The sequence below is a fragment of the Coffea eugenioides genome, unplaced genomic scaffold (assembly GCF_003713205.1).
Source record: "Coffea eugenioides isolate CCC68of unplaced genomic scaffold, Ceug_1.0 ScVebR1_1950;HRSCAF=2893, whole genome shotgun sequence".
Lineage (NCBI taxonomy): Eukaryota > Viridiplantae > Streptophyta > Magnoliopsida > Gentianales > Rubiaceae > Coffea > Coffea eugenioides.
The window spans coordinates 11,277-32,465 of record NW_020862391.1 but is presented as its reverse complement, the minus strand read 5'-3'; the positions used below and the strand labels follow the sequence as shown (position 1 = coordinate 32,465).

The window sequence follows — 21,189 nt, the reverse complement described above, 5'->3', positions numbered from 1 at the left end:
AAGCCTTTCTCTAATTAGTTTCACCTTCTCCTGGGCTTCTTCTATCCAAGGTATGGCTGTAGGGTCTATAATCTTCTTTTCTCCAACTTCATCCCAATGAATCGGAGATCGACACCTTCTCCCGTACAAAGCTTCATAAGGTGCCATTTGAATCGAAGCCTGATAGCTATTATTATATGCAAATTCTACCAAGGTCATATATTTACTCCATTTACCTCCAAAATCCAATATACACGATCTCAGTAGGTCCTCCAAGGTTTGGATTGTCCTTTCCGATTGCCCGTCGGTTTGGGGATGGTACGCAGTACTAAATTTCAACTTGGTCCCCAAAGACTCTTGGAATTTCTGCCAAAAACGCGAGACAAACCTTGGATCTCGGTCGGACACGATACTCACTGGAATACCATGTAGCCTTAGGATCTCTTCTGTGTACAACTTGACCAATTTCTCCAATGAAAAACTCATGCTCACAGGTAGGAAATGTGCAGACTTAGTGAGCCGATCGACTATTACCCAAATTGCGTCAAACCCTTTTTGACTTTTTGGCAATCCCGTGACAAAATCCATTGTGATATGTTCCCATTTCCATTCAGGGATTTCTAACGGTTGCAACAAACCAGAGGGCTTCTGATGCTCTGCTTTTACTTGTTGACAAGTTAAACATTTCTGTACATACTCTGCCACATCCTTTTTCAAACCTTCCCACCAATATAAACTCTTCACATCATGATACATCTTGGTCACTCCTGGATGTATAGTATACTTTGATCGATGTGATTCTTCCAAAATTTCTTTTCTGATCTCTTCATCTGCCGGAATCACAATACGATCTCGGAACCTCAATACACCTTCAGATCCCAATTTAAAATCTAGGATTTCCCCTTTTTGCACTTTTTCCAAATTCTTCTGAATCACAGGGTCCGATTTCTGAGCCTCCTTAATATGCTCTATTAATGGTGATTTCAGAGATAGATTCCCAAATAATATCTTCGATTTCTCCAAGCGAGGATTCCAACTACTTATTTCTTCTAGCATGTCCCATTCTTTAACCATCAACCCCGCTATTTGGGCCTTTCTACTTAAAGCATCAGCTACCACATTTGCCTTGCCTGGATGGTAGTTGATCGAACAATCATAATCTTCCAAAAATTCTACCCATCGCCTTTGTCTCAAGTTCAGTTCCTTTTGGGAGAACAAATACTTGAGGCTCTTATGATCTGTAAAAACCTCAAAAGTCACGCCATACAAGTAGTGTCTCCATTTCTTTAGGGCGAAAATCACCGCTGCTAACTCTAGGTCATGAGTTGGGTAGTTCTGTTCATGAGGCTTCAATCTCCTGGAAGCATAAGCAATTACTTTACCCTTTTGCATTAAAACACATCCGAGACCTTCTCCTGAGGCATCGGAGTACACGGCATAACCTTCGACTCCGTCAGGTAACACCAAAACAGGAGCGGATGTTAAACGTCTCTTTAACTCCTGAAAACTTGACTCGCATTTTGGAGTCCAGATAAACTTATTTCCTTTCTTGGTTAACTCGGTCATAGGTCCTGAAATCTTCGAAAAATCCTTGATAAATCGCCTATAATAACCTGCTAAACCCAAGAAACTTCTGATTTCAGTTGGAGTTTCTGGCCGCTTCCAATTCATAACGGCTTCAACTTTTGCCGGATCCACGGCAATTCCATCTTTGGAAACCTTATGCCCTAAAAAGGAAATCTCTTCTAACCAAAACTCGCACTTGCTGAATTTTGCATACAACTTATGTTCTCTTAGTATCTGCAATACTATCTCCAAGTGCTTAACGTGTTCCTCCTGAGTCTTGGAGTATATCAAAATATCATCTATGAAAACTACTACAAATTGGTCCAGGTATTTCTTAAAAATTCTTTGCATCAAATCCATAAATGCAGCTGGTGCATTAGTTAAACCAAAAGGCATGACTGCGAACTCAAAATGTCCATATCTTGTACTAAAAGCAGTCTTGGGTATGTCTTCCTTCTTAATCTTCAGCTGGTAATACCCTTGCCTTAAATCCAACTTAGAGAAGACCACTGATCCTTGCAGTTGGTCGAACAAACTATCAATCAACGGTAGAGGGTATTTATTCTTAATAGTAACCTCATTTAACCCTCGGTAATCGATACATAGCCTCAAACTCCCGTCCTTTTTCTTAACAAATAGAACGGGTGCTCCCCACGGTGAGTCACTTTCCTTCACGAAACCTTTCTCCAACAGGTCTTGTAATTGGATTTTCAACTCTTTAAGCTCGGCAGGAGCCATTCGGTACGGAGTCTTAGAAATTGGAGCCGTTCCAGGCACCAAGTCGATCTTAAACTCTACCTCTCTCTCTGGTGGTAAAGTCATTAATTCTTCAGGAAAGACGTCCGGAAAATCCCGTACTACGGGTACATCCTCTAATTTTACTTGATCACGGGGAGTATTAATCAAGAAGGCTAGAAAACCTTGAGCTCCTTTAGATAACATTTTCCTTGCTCGTATTCCCGAGACCATAGCAGAAGATGCTAACCTACCTTTAACATCTAACCTCAGGGTTGCTTCTCCAGGTATACAAAACTCCACTATTTTTTCTCGGCAGTCAAGCTTAGCATGATGGTGACCTAGGAAATCCATTCCTATGATAACATCGTAACCTTTTATATCCAAACTGATCAGGTCCACTAACATTTTTCGCTCTCCAATCCAGAATTCGCAATTCCTATAGGTCAAGTTAGTGGTTACCTTCTTATTACCCATTGGTGTCCTAACTTCAAGATCATAGGGTAATCTAACGGGTTGCACATCTATTCCAGACATAAAAGATGGATTTACAAATGAATGCGTTGCACCAGGGTCAATTAACACTTTAGCTAATCTATGAAAAATTGGAAGTGTACCTTCCACAACTTCCGAGGAATCAGGTACGGGTTGATCATCTATAGCGTACACTCTGGCAGGAACTGTTGGCCTGCTCCCTCCAGAAGTGTTTGGTCTAGCTTTCTGAGGAGTCCCTTCCTGCACCTTTGGACATCCTGAGATTTGGTGCTCACTACTTCCACATCTCAAGCACCTTCCTTGCCTCTTCCAGCAACTATCCATAGAATGACCAGGTTTCTTGCAATAAGCACATGTCACTTGAGGAACTATTGCTCTACCCCCTTGCGGCCGATTCCTAGGTTGTCCTATTCCAATTGGCCCCCCTCTAGCTCCAATATTTCGTCCTCTTGCATTCCTGGCCCCGTTTCCTCTTGCTTGGGCGCCTCGGGGTGCTCCAGAACTATTCACTCCACTAGTTCCTCGGCCCACTTTGGCCGGGGGAGCATTTCCAAAAGTCGGCTCCCGACTACTGCTAGGAGCAAATCTTTTCTTGGACTGAAAAGACTTCACTTGAGCTCTGGCTACTTCAACTCGCTGCGCTCTTTCAACAGCCTCAGCGAAGGTATCTATTCTTATAGCGGCTAAGCTTTCCTGTAATTCCACATTCAAACCCTGCACAAACCTCCGAACACGCCTTTGCTCGGTGGCTATCAACTCAGGTGCAAAGCGTGACAGCTTTGTGAACTGGACTTCATACTCGGCGACACTTATCGCCCCTTGTTTGCATCTAATAAAATCATCCTCTCTCTTCTCCTGAATGAGAGGTGGAAGGAATTTGGCATTGAACTCCCTTGTGAAGTTCGCCCAAGTCCTTGGCGTATGGTTAGTCTCCCATGTAACCCTTACTAGATTCCACCAGGAGCGGGCAGCTCCCTCAAACTGGAAGGTAGCAAAAGTCACTTTTCGCTCCTCGGTATAGTTCAAGGCAGCGAAAATCTCAGTGATTCTCTCCCACCAGCCTTCGGCCACTTCCGGCTCGGGTCCTCCATAAAATTTGGGAGGTCCAAATTTCAGAAATCTTTCCAGTGCCCGATCATCGGAGTCAACTGGGCCTCCTGGTTGATGCACTGGTTCAGTGGTTTGGCGATCAGTCAATCGCTCGAGAACTTCAGTAATACGGTCGATTGCGGTGGCCACCCGGTCTCCGGCCACACCTTCCTGCCCTTGGTCTTGATCGACCTCGGGTTCCCTATCACCACCCGCTTCCGGGTGTTGTCTAGTGGGTCTTCCCCGGCTCCTTCCTATTACTTGGCGATCCATATTCTAAATATGCCTATTACGGAAGGATAGGCCAATTAGGCAAAAGTATTATTTATTTATGATTATTACCATTCTTTTTGATAAATAAAATCAATATGGAAATAGAGAAAAGATAATTAAAACACTTAACATATAATTCCACAGAAAAGTCATACAAATAACAAGTTGGGACATTTCCAGAAGTAAGGCACATAGACTAGCAAAATACGTACAGATAATCCCTTATACAAAAATTAGGGATATTGTGCCTCAGAGGTAAGTCATCCACCTAGACAAAACTTGATGACATAACTAATGTCCCTTTCCTAGCCTTCTATGTCTAGTGTAACCAGGTAAGTCCTAATCTAACCCTGAGCAGGGCTATCCGGAGCAACGTCCTCCTCCGGATCCTCCTCCGGGTCCTCCTCTGGGTCCTCCTCCGGATCCTCCTCTATCCCTGCCTGCTCACCACCCTGAATAAAGCTAGTGGCCTCATCCATCATCATCGCAGCATCAGCCCTGATGCCTGCGCTCCTATCACGCATCCTCTCTGCTAATCGAGTCGCCCTAGCCTTTTGCCGCTCTATCTCCAAGCGAGCAGCCTCCAGTAGATGATGCTCAGCAGTGAGCCTAACCTCTAAATCAGCTATGCGGTCAAACTGAGTATCCACCATTATACCCAGCTCCTCCACGTCCTGGATCAGGATGGAGTTAGCGTCCCTCAAGTGGTGGCGCTCATCGTCTAAGGATAACACTAGCTCATTGGGATACGCGTACATGGCTCGGCACTGGCACCTAGGGTGCCTGTCAGCAGGTGAGTAACGTATATGAGCTCCTCCACCTCGTGGCCTGTAGGAGATGGATCTAAGCGGCTCTGCATGTCCATTAGCCGCACTACCCCCGTTAGCATGTCCGTTTCCATTTTCCATACCTACAAAATGATCAAAACTTAAAGGTTAGAACTTAAATAGCTAATTGGATCGGATATCACTTAACGTATAACTAAGGTCTCCATTCTTATTTCTAGAGAGGATTAGGGTTTCTAACACATCTATTAAGTCTCTTGAATAGCTTTTCTAACCTAGGCTCTGATACCACCTGTGGCGACCCCACTTCCCCCTGAGGCGAACCAAAGGGTTGGCGGGCCGTCTGCCCAGCTCTCGCCAGGACTCACGCACGCACACTAACCCAAATCCTATCGAAGAATAGCCTAACTATTACAATGTCGCTTCCTTTCAAAATAAGTCAACATCTACCACATTAACTTCAGAGACAACAAGGAACTTAAAATCGCCAATCTATGGCCCTTAGACATCACATGCTCTAGAACCAAGGAATAAGGTCGTTCGTATCTAGTTACATCAATCCATAATTCACAAACACAAATATATTATCCAACCTCCGAAATAGGGTTTACACATTTTCCAGCTTCAAGCGGCAATCCAAAAACAAAAGTACAGAATTCAAGTTAAAACACAATACAAGCCTACACAATAGCCATAATATTCGTTACATCCCATACGAGAAGAAAAGAAACATGAATAAGTCTCAGCGCTTTCAGTCTCCAGAACCTATTAAGGAAAACAAATACGTGGGGTGAGCTAAAGCTCAGTGGTGCCCCAAAACATGCAATCACATAAATCAAACAGCGGTTAATAATTTAAACAAGTTAAACAATTAAGAAAGCGTGTAACAGCACAAGGTAGGATACAAGGGCTCTCAGGAGCCATTTTCCACGTTTGATCAGATACCATCGTAGTTGACCCTCCGTCAACTTTCCCTACTTAATTTCCATGTAGATACACTTATTTTAAACCTAACCCGTCACCGTTCATACCTCTGCTTTGGGCCCAAACTTCATCTACCGACGCAGTATACTCGAGATATACCCGTAATAAAATTTTGTCGAAGGATTCACCTATCGACTTTATTGTAGATCGATTCAGATGTCGAGGGATTCACCCAACGACTCACTACATTTAGATTCAAGGTTTTTGTAGATCGATTCAGATGTCGAGGGATTCACCCAACGACTCACTACATTTAGATTCAAGGTTTTTGTAGATCGATTCAGATGTCGAGGGATTCACCCAACGACTCACTACATTTAGATTCACGGATTCATTAGAGAATGTTTCACACATGTCACCACTCGAACGGCTAGTGCGATAAAGTACACACTGCTCACTTCGATGGATCAAAAATCATTCATTGCATTTTGACAATTATCACATAGCGAATTGATAAAGCGCTTAACCACATAACATAGAACAAGCAGGGACACTCACCAAGAGTGAAGTTCAGATATTGGATTGAGGATCGAATTCCGCGTCCTCGTAAAATCCTAGAATATCAGAATTTAAGCCATAAGTCTTCTATTGGAACTTTTGGCTTGCACATGTAGAGTTTTCTAGCATGTTGCTAGTTTACTTTTTCTCAAAATATTTTACTTGGAATCGAGCTTGTGAGAACCGTACAATATTTCTTATAATATTCCTGGAATACTTTTCCTCGAAGAAAATACTATTATTATTTTCTTAAAATAAGTCGGCAAGATATTTAATATCAAGGCTAGAAGTATACCTTGAGAAAAAGTTCCTTTGAGTGGCGGTGCTTGCAAAATCTTTGCTAAGGCTTTAGGGTAAGGTCTATTGAAAAATGTTGCTAGAATAAGGTTTTTCTTTTCTTCTTGCCAAGCAGGTTGCTACGTTTAAAACCAAAATGATCGAGTTTCACCTTTTAAATTTTCCTTAGTTCCGACTAGCCTTAAACGATTTATAACGAAGGAAGGAATTTGGAACAAAACTAAGGTTTTGAGTCTGGGAGAATCATTTCCCCAAATTGATAAGGCTAGTTTAACTTAAGGGATAAAAGTCATATTGCCCAAGTTTCTAAGGCAAAAATAGTAGACGCTATGTTTAGCAATATGATGCTAAATCTGTACCGTTCGAGACTTAAAGCAAAATATTTTTCATTTACTTAGTCAAGCGTTTACTTGGAGTCACAAGGTCGGTACAACTTCTCACATTTTCGATTCCAATCCAAAATCACGTTTTCTCAATATTGCACAATTAGAATTTAAACAGTAATAACACTAGGGCTCGTCAATTCTTAGCCCTGTGTTCCAACAAATTTATATCTAAGCATAAGCAGGAAAATTTACCAAGGCTTCGTCATTACTTAGCACTTGATAATCAGTACTTATATCAACTCACAGTTTCACAAAATAGTAGCACAGATTTCCAAACAAATTTCAGCAATTCAGTTATCCATGCAGGATGGGAATTCATAGAGCCCACCGTCAACAATTTCCAATAAATCAACCATCAATTCAAAAGTGGGAATTCGTAGAGCCCACCGTCAACAATTTCGACACATTATGCTCAAATGAAAATAATGTCGACCATTAGCTTTGCGAACCTTGGAATACGAGTAGAAATTGTTTCACTAGCCAGGCTTAAGCATACGTTTAGCAAGTACCTTCTTACCCTCTAATCCTTTGAAAATTTCAGGAACACCCTAGGGTCAAACCACAATTCAGTCAAGAGTTTGAACCACTAGTAATATAAGGTCCCAATCCGAATTCAAGTGGAGATTTAAAATGAAACAGGTCATTCATGCCAAACAGTTTACTTTGAAAATTCACCGACAGTAGTACACATGGAGTAAAAATACGAAATTTCTACAGGGCGAAGATCTATGATTCTAGTTTCAAATGCCGCTGACGGCGCCTTAAACGGATTTTCCTACCCCAAGATATAACCGTTTTATCGAGACTGGTCAGGGACTTCCGAAAATCTGGAGTTTCATTTTTCACTTATGAAAAACTCCTTTTTCTTTTCTTTTCACACCAAAAGTTTTTATTCAAACCATCGTACATTTCTTATAGGGCTCCAAAACAACATATTTCAAGCATCATTTTTCAAGAAAAATTTCCAAGAACCAAGCAAATTTTCAACTCAATTCTCGGCTGTCTCAACGAAAATTCCAGCAATTGTATACTAGCGTTTTTGGTTTCAGCTTTACATGTACTAATTGGTTCATTGCTGAACAAATTGTATATCTTAAAATTTGTATCTCTTATGAAATTCTGAGCCATCATAATCCAAGGAAATAAAATAAATTTCCAGAAACAAATTGAATTTTTCCAACGATATTGAAATTCTGGTTCATACCCCTTCGGCTATCACCCAAAATTTCCAGCAATCAATCTACTTTAGTTCGAATTTTTCCCTTGGTTTAATTATGGTGTTAGTTACTCAAATTCAGTATTTAAACACATAGCAAGATAATGAACAATTCCAGCTTAAGAGTTGAATTTAAACCATGGTTACAAACCCCAAAATTTCCAGGTTTAAACCTCACGGCTTCTCTCAAGATTTCCAGAAATAACAATGGTTCTAAAACAGAATTTTCTTTGGTTAAAGCAGAATTTTTGGTACTCTATTAGGACATGTAAACACGTAGCTAGCTAGTAGAGGTTTTCAAATCAAATCCAGGTTCAAGCTACTATTGTACTCAACTAACACAAATCCAGAAATTTTACCAACTATTCTCGAATGATCATTCATGAACCAAATTTTTCGGCTTTCCTTTTATTTTCCAAGTGATCCAGGCTAATTAAATTCATGCATGACTCTAATCATAATAATCATCCGAGATTCGATTAGTTAATCACCCATGCATGCTCAATTCATTTCCGGAAAACACATTAGAGCTGCACTTCCAATCATCTTCTCGGCTAAGACATTTTCCTCCTAAAACAGAAGTTTCTTAAGCTTTACCATTATCATCCGAAAGCACAATCAACATGCATGGTCTTAATCATCCAGTTTTTATTCAGCTAAGTACACTTAGGTGCTTAGATTGTCACTGGAAAAACAAAAGTGAAGCCGCATTTCCAATCAGCTTCTCAGCCGAAACATTTACTTCCAAAACAGATTTCCTAAGACTTTGATTTCATTAATCGGCTGTCTAAACCATGCATGCATGTCCCTAATGGTTTCAATCTACCTCTGATAACTCCTAAAATGATCCAGAAATTTACCTCACAACTAGTCAAGCTTTCACACGAAATTCTGGAAAATGTTTTCCTCCTCTCGGCTCACAAGCACGCGACAGGGTAGTGGTCCTGGTTCAGTGGGTTGCGGCTGGAATTGGCGAGGTGCAGAGTGGTTAAGGTTGCAGTTGTGATGTTGGTCTGAAGTTATCGAAGGTGGTGATGGTTCTCTGGTTTCTCCCTCAGCTTACGGACAAGACAAAAGGAAAATGCAACTCGCGGACAGCACCAGAAATCTTCCTCCTTCAGCTCCTCTTTGTCGATAATAACTAAGCAGAAGAGGGATGTGTTTTGTGGTCTGAGTTATAGAATGGGACTGACTGAGATGTGCCGTGGTTATGTATGTGTTTTGTGGCTAGAATTTGGTAGAGTGTGAAGATGGTTTTACGTATGGAATTGGAGAGTTTCTGATTGGTTAAGTGGGCGGCAATGGAAGGCTGAACAAGGGAATGTTTGGCCGAGCATTGTGAGGTTGTGGTATAGTGGAGGTTTTGTGAAATTGTGGAGGGCATTTTGGTCCATTCACTTTGCCCCCTAACCTCTTCTCAATCCTCAATTCTATCTTAAATCCAATACTTATCACCAATTGAAATTTGAAAGCCTAATTCTACACTAATATACCGAAACCGTTTTATCGAATATAATCGGTTACGAATTAATATTAAGGTTCCTAACATTTGTACTTTATTAACTTATTAAAATCAAGTTTGACCTTGTTATAAAAATCTAACATTTAACGTTAGTACTAATAGGAATTTATTTTGAGGAAATTAAGGTTATCGATTGGTTGTCCTTTAAATTGTTTGAGTCAAGGAAATTAAGATCCTAATTTTTTATATGTTAGTACGAAGAATTAATTCTTAACTCTAAGATATTAATTTAGTATAGTAAAACTAAGAAATTCATAGTCTAGGGAGATTATATCATTCTTCATTTATAACGTGCGTTTAACTACTTATTTGAAAACAAGAAAACATATATAACTCAAGAATTATTAACTTAGTGTAGCAAAGCTAAGTGCTTTAATAGTTAGCACCGTTATGTTATTTTGCACACAAAAATTATTTTTATATACTTGTTTACAACAAATGAACTAACGTGGTAGATTAGAATAAGAATTACGAAGGAATTATGCACTAGTATATAAAAGTGAGTGAAAGTAATACTAGAAAAGATTTAAAGAATACGAAGGCTAAATAAAAGTGAAGTCGAAGTAAGCATTGGTATTTCTGCAAAATTCAAGGTTCTCACATCCTCCCCTCCTTACAAGAATTTTGCCCTCAAAATTCATTCTTTCTAAGGAAATAAATTGGGGTGCTTCCTTCGCATTTCCTCTTCTAATTCCCAGGTTGCTTCCTCAAGTCCATGATTTCTCCAAAGAATCTTCACCAGAGGAATTTTCTTGTTCCTTAGCTCCTTCACTTCTCTTTCCAAAATCTTGACTGGTCCTTCTTCATAGCTTAACGTCTCATCCACCTCAATTCCTTCTAGTTGCAGCACATGGCTTGGGTCAGGGTAATATTTCCTAAGCATGGATACATGAAATACATCGTGAATCCTAGCCATGCTTGCAGGCAATTTCAGCTGGTATGCTACATTCCCAACTTTCCTCAAAATTTCAAAAGGTCCGATATACCTTGGCTTCAGTTTCTTACCTTTCTTAGATACTACTCCGCTCTTCAAGGGTTTAACTCTTAGGAAAACCTTGTCCCCTATTTCAAACTCCAAATCTTTCCTCCTTGTGTCGGCGTAGCTCTTTTGTCTACTTTGGGCAATTTGAAGCCTTTCTCTAATTAGTTTCACCTTCTCCTGGGCTTCTTCTATCCAAGGTATGGCTGTAGGGTCTATAATCTTCTTTTCTCCAACTTCATCCCAATGAATCGGAGATCGACACCTTCTCCCGTACAAAGCTTCATAAGGTGCCATTTGAATCGAAGCCTGATAGCTATTATTATATGCAAATTCTACCAAGGTCATATATTTACTCCATTTACCTCCAAAATCCAATATACACGATCTCAGTAGGTCCTCCAAGGTTTGGATTGTCCTTTCCGATTGCCCGTCGGTTTGGGGATGGTACGCAGTACTAAATTTCAACTTGGTCCCCAAAGACTCTTGGAATTTCTGCCAAAAACGCGAGACAAACCTTGGATCTCGGTCGGACACGATACTCACTGGAATACCATGTAGCCTTAGGATCTCTTCTGTGTACAACTTGACCAATTTCTCCAATGAAAAACTCATGCTCACAGGTAGGAAATGTGCAGACTTAGTGAGCCGATCGACTATTACCCAAATTGCGTCAAACCCTTTTTGACTTTTTGGCAATCCCGTGACAAAATCCATTGTGATATGTTCCCATTTCCATTCAGGGATTTCTAACGGTTGCAACAAACCAGAGGGCTTCTGATGCTCTGCTTTTACTTGTTGACAAGTTAAACATTTCTGTACATACTCTGCCACATCCTTTTTCAAACCTTCCCACCAATATAAACTCTTCACATCATGATACATCTTGGTCACTCCTGGATGTATAGTATACTTTGATCGATGTGATTCTTCCAAAATTTCTTTTCTGATCTCTTCATCTGCCGGAATCACAATACGATCTCGGAACCTCAATACACCTTCAGATCCCAATTTAAAATCTAGGATTTCCCCTTTTTGCACTTTTTCCAAATTCTTCTGAATCACAGGGTCCGATTTCTGAGCCTCCTTAATATGCTCTATTAATGGTGATTTCAGAGATAGATTCCCAAATAATATCTTCGATTTCTCCAAGCGAGGATTCCAACTACTTATTTCTTCTAGCATGTCCCATTCTTTAACCATCAACCCCGCTATTTGGGCCTTTCTACTTAAAGCATCAGCTACCACATTTGCCTTGCCTGGATGGTAGTTGATCGAACAATCATAATCTTCCAAAAATTCTACCCATCGCCTTTGTCTCAAGTTCAGTTCCTTTTGGGAGAACAAATACTTGAGGCTCTTATGATCTGTAAAAACCTCAAAAGTCACGCCATACAAGTAGTGTCTCCATTTCTTTAGGGCGAAAATCACCGCTGCTAACTCTAGGTCATGAGTTGGGTAGTTCTGTTCATGAGGCTTCAATCTCCTGGAAGCATAAGCAATTACTTTACCCTTTTGCATTAAAACACATCCGAGACCTTCTCCTGAGGCATCGGAGTACACGGCATAACCTTCGACTCCGTCAGGTAACACCAAAACAGGAGCGGATGTTAAACGTCTCTTTAACTCCTGAAAACTTGACTCGCATTTTGGAGTCCAGATAAACTTATTTCCTTTCTTGGTTAACTCGGTCATAGGTCCTGAAATCTTCGAAAAATCCTTGATAAATCGCCTATAATAACCTGCTAAACCCAAGAAACTTCTGATTTCAGTTGGAGTTTCTGGCCGCTTCCAATTCATAACGGCTTCAACTTTTGCCGGATCCACGGCAATTCCATCTTTGGAAACCTTATGCCCTAAAAAGGAAATCTCTTCTAACCAAAACTCGCACTTGCTGAATTTTGCATACAACTTATGTTCTCTTAGTATCTGCAATACTATCTCCAAGTGCTTAACGTGTTCCTCCTGAGTCTTGGAGTATATCAAAATATCATCTATGAAAACTACTACAAATTGGTCCAGGTATTTCTTAAAAATTCTTTGCATCAAATCCATAAATGCAGCTGGTGCATTAGTTAAACCAAAAGGCATGACTGCGAACTCAAAATGTCCATATCTTGTACTAAAAGCAGTCTTGGGTATGTCTTCCTTCTTAATCTTCAGCTGGTAATACCCTTGCCTTAAATCCAACTTAGAGAAGACCACTGATCCTTGCAGTTGGTCGAACAAACTATCAATCAACGGTAGAGGGTATTTATTCTTAATAGTAACCTCATTTAACCCTCGGTAATCGATACATAGCCTCAAACTCCCGTCCTTTTTCTTAACAAATAGAACGGGTGCTCCCCACGGTGAGTCACTTTCCTTCACGAAACCTTTCTCCAACAGGTCTTGTAATTGGATTTTCAACTCTTTAAGCTCGGCAGGAGCCATTCGGTACGGAGTCTTAGAAATTGGAGCCGTTCCAGGCACCAAGTCGATCTTAAACTCTACCTCTCTCTCTGGTGGTAAAGTCATTAATTCTTCAGGAAAGACGTCCGGAAAATCCCGTACTACGGGTACATCCTCTAATTTTACTTGATCACGGGGAGTATTAATCAAGAAGGCTAGAAAACCTTGAGCTCCTTTAGATAACATTTTCCTTGCTCGTATTCCCGAGACCATAGCAGAAGATGCTAACCTACCTTTAACATCTAACCTCAGGGTTGCTTCTCCAGGTATACAAAATTCCACTATTTTTTCTCGGCAGTCAAGCTTAGCATGATGGTGACCTAGGAAATCCATTCCTATGATAACATCGTAACCTTTTATATCCAAACTGATCAGGTCCACTAACATTTTTCGCTCTCCAATCCAGAATTCGCAATTCCTATAGGTCAAGTTAGTGGTTACCTTCTTATTACCCATTGGTGTCCTAACTTCAAGATCATAGGGTAATCTAACGGGTTGCACATCTATTCCAGACATAAAAGATGGATTTACAAATGAATGCGTTGCACCAGGGTCAATTAACACTTTAGCTAATCTATGAAAAATTGGAAGTGTACCTTCCACAACTTCCGAGGAATCAGGTACGGGTTGATCATCTATAGCGTACACTCTGGCAGGAACTGTTGGCCTGCTCCCTCCAGAAGTGTTTGGTCTAGCTTTCTGAGGAGTCCCTTCCTGCACCTTTGGACATCCTGAGATTTGGTGCTCACTACTTCCACATCTCAAGCACCTTCCTTGCCTCTTCCAGCAACTATCCATAGAATGACCAGGTTTCTTGCAATAAGCACATGTCACTTGAGGAACTATTGCTCTACCCCCTTGCGGCCGATTCCTAGGTTGTCCTATTCCAATTGGCCCCCCTCTAGCTCCAATATTTCGTCCTCTTGCATTCCTGGCCCCGTTTCCTCTTGCTTGGGCGCCTCGGGGTGCTCCAGAACTATTCACTCCACTAGTTCCTCGGCCCACTTTGGCCGGGGGAGCATTTCCAAAAGTCGGCTCCCGACTACTGCTAGGAGCAAATCTTTTCTTGGACTGAAAAGACTTCACTTGAGCTCTGGCTACTTCAACTCGCTGCGCTCTTTCAACAGCCTCAGCGAAGGTATCTATTCTTATAGCGGCTAAGCTTTCCTGTAATTCCACATTCAAACCCTGCACAAACCTCCGAACACGCCTTTGCTCGGTGGCTATCAACTCAGGTGCAAAGCGTGACAGCTTTGTGAACTGGACTTCATACTCGGCGACACTTATCGCCCCTTGTTTGCATCTAATAAAATCATCCTCTCTCTTCTCCTGAATGAGAGGTGGAAGGAATTTGGCATTGAACTCCCTTGTGAAGTTCGCCCAAGTCCTTGGCGTATGGTTAGTCTCCCATGTAACCCTTACTAGATTCCACCAGGAGCGGGCAGCTCCCTCAAACTGGAAGGTAGCAAAAGTCACTTTTCGCTCCTCGGTATAGTTCAAGGCAGCGAAAATCTCAGTGATTCTCTCCCACCAGCCTTCGGCCACTTCCGGCTCGGGTCCTCCATAAAATTTGGGAGGTCCAAATTTCAGAAATCTTTCCAGTGCCCGATCATCGGAGTCAACTGGGCCTCCTGGTTGATGCACTGGTTCAGTGGTTTGGCGATCAGTCAATCGCTCGAGAACTTCAGTAATACGGTCGATTGCGGTGGCCACCCGGTCTCCGGCCACACCTTCCTGCCCTTGGTCTTGATCGACCTCGGGTTCCCTATCACCACCCGCTTCCGGGTGTTGTCTAGTGGGTCTTCCCCGGCTCCTTCCTATTACTTGGCGATCCATATTCTAAATATGCCTATTACGGAAGGATAGGCCAATTAGGCAAAAGTATTATTTATTTATGATTATTACCATTCTTTTTGATAAATAAAATCAATATGGAAATAGAGAAAAGATAATTAAAACACTTAACATATAATTCCACAGAAAAGTCATACAAATAACAAGTTGGGACATTTCCAGAAGTAAGGCACATAGACTAGCAAAATACGTACAGATAATCCCTTATACAAAAATTAGGGATATTGTGCCTCAGAGGTAAGTCATCCACCTAGACAAAACTTGATGACATAACTAATGTCCCTTTCCTAGCCTTCTATGTCTAGTGTAACCAGGTAAGTCCTAATCTAACCCTGAGCAGGGCTATCCGGAGCAACGTCCTCCTCCGGATCCTCCTCCGGGTCCTCCTCTATCCCTGCCTGCTCACCACCCTGAATAAAGCTAATGGCCTCATCCATCATCATCGCAGCATCAGCCCTGATGCCTGCGCTCCTATCCCGCATCCTCTCTGCTAATCGAGTCGCCCTAGCCTTTTGCCGCTCTATCTCCAAGCGAGCAGCCTCCAGTAGATGATGCTCAGCAGTGAGCCTAACCTCTAAATCAGCTATGCGGTCAAACTGAGTATCCACCATTATACCCAGCTCCTCCACGTCCTGGATCAGGATGGAGTTAGCGTCCCTCAAGTGGTGGCGCTCATCGTCTAAGGATAACACTAGCTCATTGGGATACGCGTACATGGCTCGGCACTGGCACCTAGGGTGCCTGTCAGCAGGTGAGTAACGTATATGAGCTCCTCCACCTCGTGGCCTGTAGGAGATGGATCTAAGCGGCTCTGCATGTCCATTAGCCGCACTACCCCCGTTAGCATGTCCGTTTCCATTTTCCATACCTACAAAATGATCAAAACTTAAAGGTTAGAACTTAAATAGCTAATTGGATCGGATATCACTTAACGTATAACTAAGGTCTCCATTCTTATTTCTAGAGAGGATTAGGGTTTCTAACACATCTATTAAGTCTCTTGAATAGCTTTTCTAACCTAGGCTCTGATACCACCTGTGGCGACCCCACTTCCCCCTGAGGCGAACCAAAGGGTTGGCGGGCCGTCTGCCCAGCTCTCGCCAGGACTCACGCACGCACACTAACCCAAATCCTATCGAAGAATAGCCTAACTATTACAATGTCGCTTCCTTTCAAAATAAGTCAACATCTACCACATTAACTTCAGAGACAACAAGGAACTTAAAATCGCCAATCTATGGCCCTTAGACATCACATGCTCTAGAACCAAGGAATAAGGTCGTTCGTATCTAGTTACATCAATCCATAATTCACAAACACAAATATATTATCCAACCTCCGAAATAGGGTTTACACATTTTCCAGCTTCAAGCGGCAATCCAAAAACAAAAGTACAGAATTCAAGTTAAAACACAATACAAGCCTACACAATAGCCATAATATTCGTTACATCCCATACGAGAAGAAAAGAAACATGAATAAGTCTCAGCGCTTTCAGTCTCCAGAACCTATTAAGGAAAACAAATACGTGGGGTGAGCTAAAGCTCAGTGGTGCCCCAAAATATGCAATCACATAAATCAAACAGCGGTTAATAATATAAATCAAATTGAAACAGTTAGGAAAGCGTGTAACAGCACAAGGTAGGATACAAGGGCTCTCAGGAGCCATTTTCCACGTTTGATCAGATACCATCGTAGTTGACCCTCCGTCAACTTTCCCTACTTAATTTCCATGTAGATACACTTATTTTAAACCTAACCCGTCACCGTTCATACCTCTGCTTTGGGCCCAAACTTCATCTACCGACGCAGTATACTCGAGATATACCCGTAATAAAATTTTGTCGAAGGATTCACCTATCGACTTTATTGTAGATCGATTCAGATGTCGAGGGATTCACCCAACGACTCACTACATTTAGATTCAAGGTTTTTGTTTTTGTAGATCGATTCAGATGTCGAGGGATTCACCCAACGACTCACTACATTTAGATTCAAGGTTTTTGTAGATCGATTCAGATGTCGAGGGATTCACCCAACGACTCACTACATTTAGATTCACGGATTCATTAGAGAATGTTTCACACATGTCACCACTCGAACGGCTAGTGCGATAAAGTACACACTGCTCACTTCGATGGATCAAAAATCATTTATTGCATTTTGACAATTATCACATAGCGAATTGATAAAGCGCTTAACCACATAACATAGAACAAGCAGGGACACTCACCAAGAGTGAAGTTCAGATATTGGATTGAGGATCGAATTCCGCGTCCTCGTAAAATCCTAGAATATCAGAATTTAAGCCATAAGTCTTCTATTGGAACTTTTGGCTTGCACATGTAGAGTTTTCTAGCATGTTGCTAGTTTACTTTTTCTCAAAATATTTTACTTGGAATCGAGCTTGTGAGAACCGTACAATATTTCTTATAATATTCCTGGAATACTTTTCCTCGAAGAAAATACTATTATTATTTTCTTAAAATAAGTCGGCAAGATATTTAATATCAAGGCTAGAAGTATACCTTGAGAAAAAGTTCCTTTGAGTGGCGGTGCTTGCAAAATCTTTGCTAAGGCTTTAGGGTAAGGTCTATTGAAAAATGTTGCTAGAATAAGGTTTTTCTTTTCTTCTTGCCAAGCAGGTTGCTACGTTTAAAACCAAAATGATCGAGTTTCACCTTTTAAATTTTCCTTAGTTCCGACTAGCCTTAAACGATTTATAACGAAGGAAGGAATTTGGAACAAAACTAAGGTTTTGAGTCTGGGAGAATCATTTCCCCAAATTGATAAGGCTAGTTTAACTTAAGGGATAAAAGTCATATTGCCCAAGTTTCTAAGGCAAAAATAGTAGACGCTATGTTTAGCAATATGATGCTAAATCTGTACCGTTCGAGACTTAAAGCAAAATATTTTTCATTTACTTAGTCAAGCGTTTACTTGGAGTCACAAGGTCGGTACAACTTCTCACATTTTCGATTCCAATCCAAAATCACGTTTTCTCAATATTGCACAATTAGAATTTAAACAGTAATAACACTAGGGCTCGTCAATTCTTAGCCCTGTGTTCCAACAAATTTATATCTAAGCATAAGCAGGAAAATTTACCAAGGCTTCGTCATTACTTAGCACTTGATAATCAGTACTTATATCAACTCACAGTTTCACAAAATAGTAGCACAGATTTCCAAACAAATTTCAGCAATTCAGTTATCCATGCAGGATGGGAATTCATAGAGCCCACCGTCAACAATTTCCAATAAATCAACCATCAATTCAAAAGTGGGAATTCGTAGAGCCCACCGTCAACAATTTCGACACATTATGCTCAAATGAAAATAATGTCGACCATTAGCTTTGCGAACCTTGGAATACGAGTAGAAATTGTTTCACTAGCCAGGCTTAAGCATACGTTTAGCAAGTACCTTCTTACCCTCTAATCCTTTGAAAATTTCAGGAACACCCTAGGGTCAAACCACAATTCAGTCAAGAGTTTGAACCACTAGTAATATAAGGTCCCAATCCGAATTCAAGTGGAGATTTAAAATGAAACAGGTCATTCATGCCAAACAGTTTACTTTGAAAATTCACCGACAGTAGTACACATGGAGTAAAAATACGAAATTTCTACAGGGCGAAGATCTATGATTCTAGTTTCAAATGCCGCTGACGGCGCCTTAAACGGATTTTCCTACCCCAAGATATAACCGTTTTATCGAGACTGGTCAGGGACTTCCGAAAATCTGGAGTTTCATTTTTCACTTATGAAAAACTCCTTTTTCTTTTCTTTTCACACCAAAAGTTTTTATTCAAACCATCGTACATTTCTTATAGGGCTCCAAAACAACATATTTCAAGCATCATTTTTCAAGAAAAATTTCCAAGAACCAAGCAAATTTTCAACTCAATTCTCGGCTGTCTCAACGAAAATTCCAGCAATTGTATACTAGCGTTTTTGGTTTCAGCTTTACATGTACTAATTGGTTCATTGCTGAACAAATTGTATATCTTAAAATTTGTATCTCTTATGAAATTCTGAGCCATCATAATCCAAGGAAATAAAATAAATTTCCAGAAACAAATTGAATTTTTCCAACGATATTGAAATTCTGATTCATACCCCTTCGGCTATCACCCAAAATTTCCAGCAATCAATCTACTTTAGTTCGAATTTTTCCCTTGGTTTAATTATGGTGTTAGTTACTCAAATTCAGTATTTAAACACATAGCAAGATAATGAACAATTCCAGCTTAAGAGTTGAATTTAAACCATGGTTACAAACCCCAAAATTTCCAGGTTTAAACCTCACGGCTTCTCTCAAGATTTCCAGAAATAACAATGGTTCTAAAACAGAATTTTCTTTGGTTAAAGCAGAATTTTTGGTACTCTATTAGGACATGTAAACACGTAGCTAGATAGTAGAGGTTTTCAAATCAAATCCAGGTTCAAGCTACTATTGTACTCAACTAACACAAATCCAGAAATTTTACCAACTATTCTCGAATGATCATTCATGAACCAAATTTTTCGGCTTTCCTTTTATTTTCCAAGTAATCCAGGCTAATTAAATTCATGCATGACTCTAATCATAATAATCATCCGAGATTCGATTAGTTAATCACCCATGCATGCTCAATTCATTTCCGGAAAACACATTAGAGCTGCACTTCCAATCATCTTCTCGGCTAAGACATTTTCCTCCTAAAACAGAAGTTTCTTAAGCTTTACCATTATCATCCGAAAGCACAATCAACATGCATGGTCTTAATCATCCAGTTTTTATTCAGCTAAGTACACTTAGGTGCTCAGATTGTCACTGGAAAAACAAAAGTGAAGCCGCATTTCCAATCAGCTTCTCAGCCGAAACATTTACTTCCAAAACAGATTTCCTAAGACTTTGATTTCATTAATCGGCTGTCTAAACCATGCATGCATGTCCCTAATGGTTTCAATCTACCTCTGATAACTCCTAAAATGATCCAGAAATTTACCTCACAACTAGTCAAGCTTTCACACGAAATTCTGGAAAATGTTTTCCTCCTCTCGGCTCACAAGCACGCGACAGGGTAGTGGTCCTGGTTCAGTGGGTTGCGGCTGGAATTGGCGAGGTGCAGAGTGGTTAAGGTTGCAGTTGTGATGTTGGTCTGAAGTTATCGAAGGTGGTGATGGTTCTCTGGTTTCTCCCTCAGCTTACGGACAAGACAAAAGGAAAATGCAACTCGCGGACAGCACCGGAAATCTTCCTCCTTCAGCTCCTCTTTGTCGATAATAACTAAGCAGAAGAGGGATGTGTTTTGTGGTCTGAGTTATAGAATGGGACTGACTGAGATGTGCCGTGGTTATGTATGTGTTTTGTGGCTAGAATTTGGTAGAGTGTGAAGATGGTTTTACGTATGGAATTGGAGAGTTTCTGATTGGTTAAGTGGGCGGCAATGGAAGGCTGAACAAGGGAATGTTTGGCCGAGCATTGTGAGGTTGTGGTATAGTGGAGGTTTTGTGAAATTGTGGAGGGCATTTTGGTCCATTCACTTTGCCCCCTAACCTCTTCTCAATCCTCAATTCTATCTTAAATCCAATACTTATCACCAATTGAAATTTGAAAGCCTAATTCTACACTAATATACCGAAACCGTTTTATCGAATATAATCGGTTACGAATTAATATTAAGGTTCCTAACATTTGTACTTTATTAACTTATTAAAATCAAGTTTGACCTTGTTATAAAAATCTAACATTTAACGTTAGTACTAATAGGAATTTATTTTGAGGAAATTAAGGTTATCGATTGGTTGTCCTTTAAATTGTTTGAGTCAAGGAAATTAAGATCCTAATTTTTTTATATGTTAGTACGAAGAATTAATTCTTAACTCTAAGATATTAATTTAGTATAGTAAAACTAAGAAATTCATAGTCTTGGGAGATTATATCATTCTTCATTTATAACGTGCGTTTAACTACTTATTTGAAAACAAGAAAACATATATAACTCAAGAATTATTAACTTAGTGTAGCAAAGCTAAGTGCTTTAATAGTTAGCACCGTTATGTTATTTTGCACACAAAAATTATTTTTATATAC

The 21,189-nt window shown here is 40.4% G+C and overlaps 1 protein-coding gene across 1 annotated transcript; it reads right to left on the bottom strand.

Moving 5' to 3' along the window:
* Window positions 1–12,995: 12,995 nt before the first annotated feature.
* LOC113756080 lies at window positions 12,996–15,091 on the bottom strand. Its single transcript, XM_027299878.1, has 3 exons — window positions 14,678–15,091; window positions 13,142–14,584; window positions 12,996–13,034 (listed from the first exon to the last, which is right to left on the bottom strand). Exons 1-3 carry the CDS (start codon window positions 15,089–15,091, stop codon window positions 12,996–12,998), a joined length of 1,896 nt encoding a protein of 631 aa, XP_027155679.1.
* Between the last annotated feature and the right edge of the window lie 6,098 nt (window positions 15,092–21,189).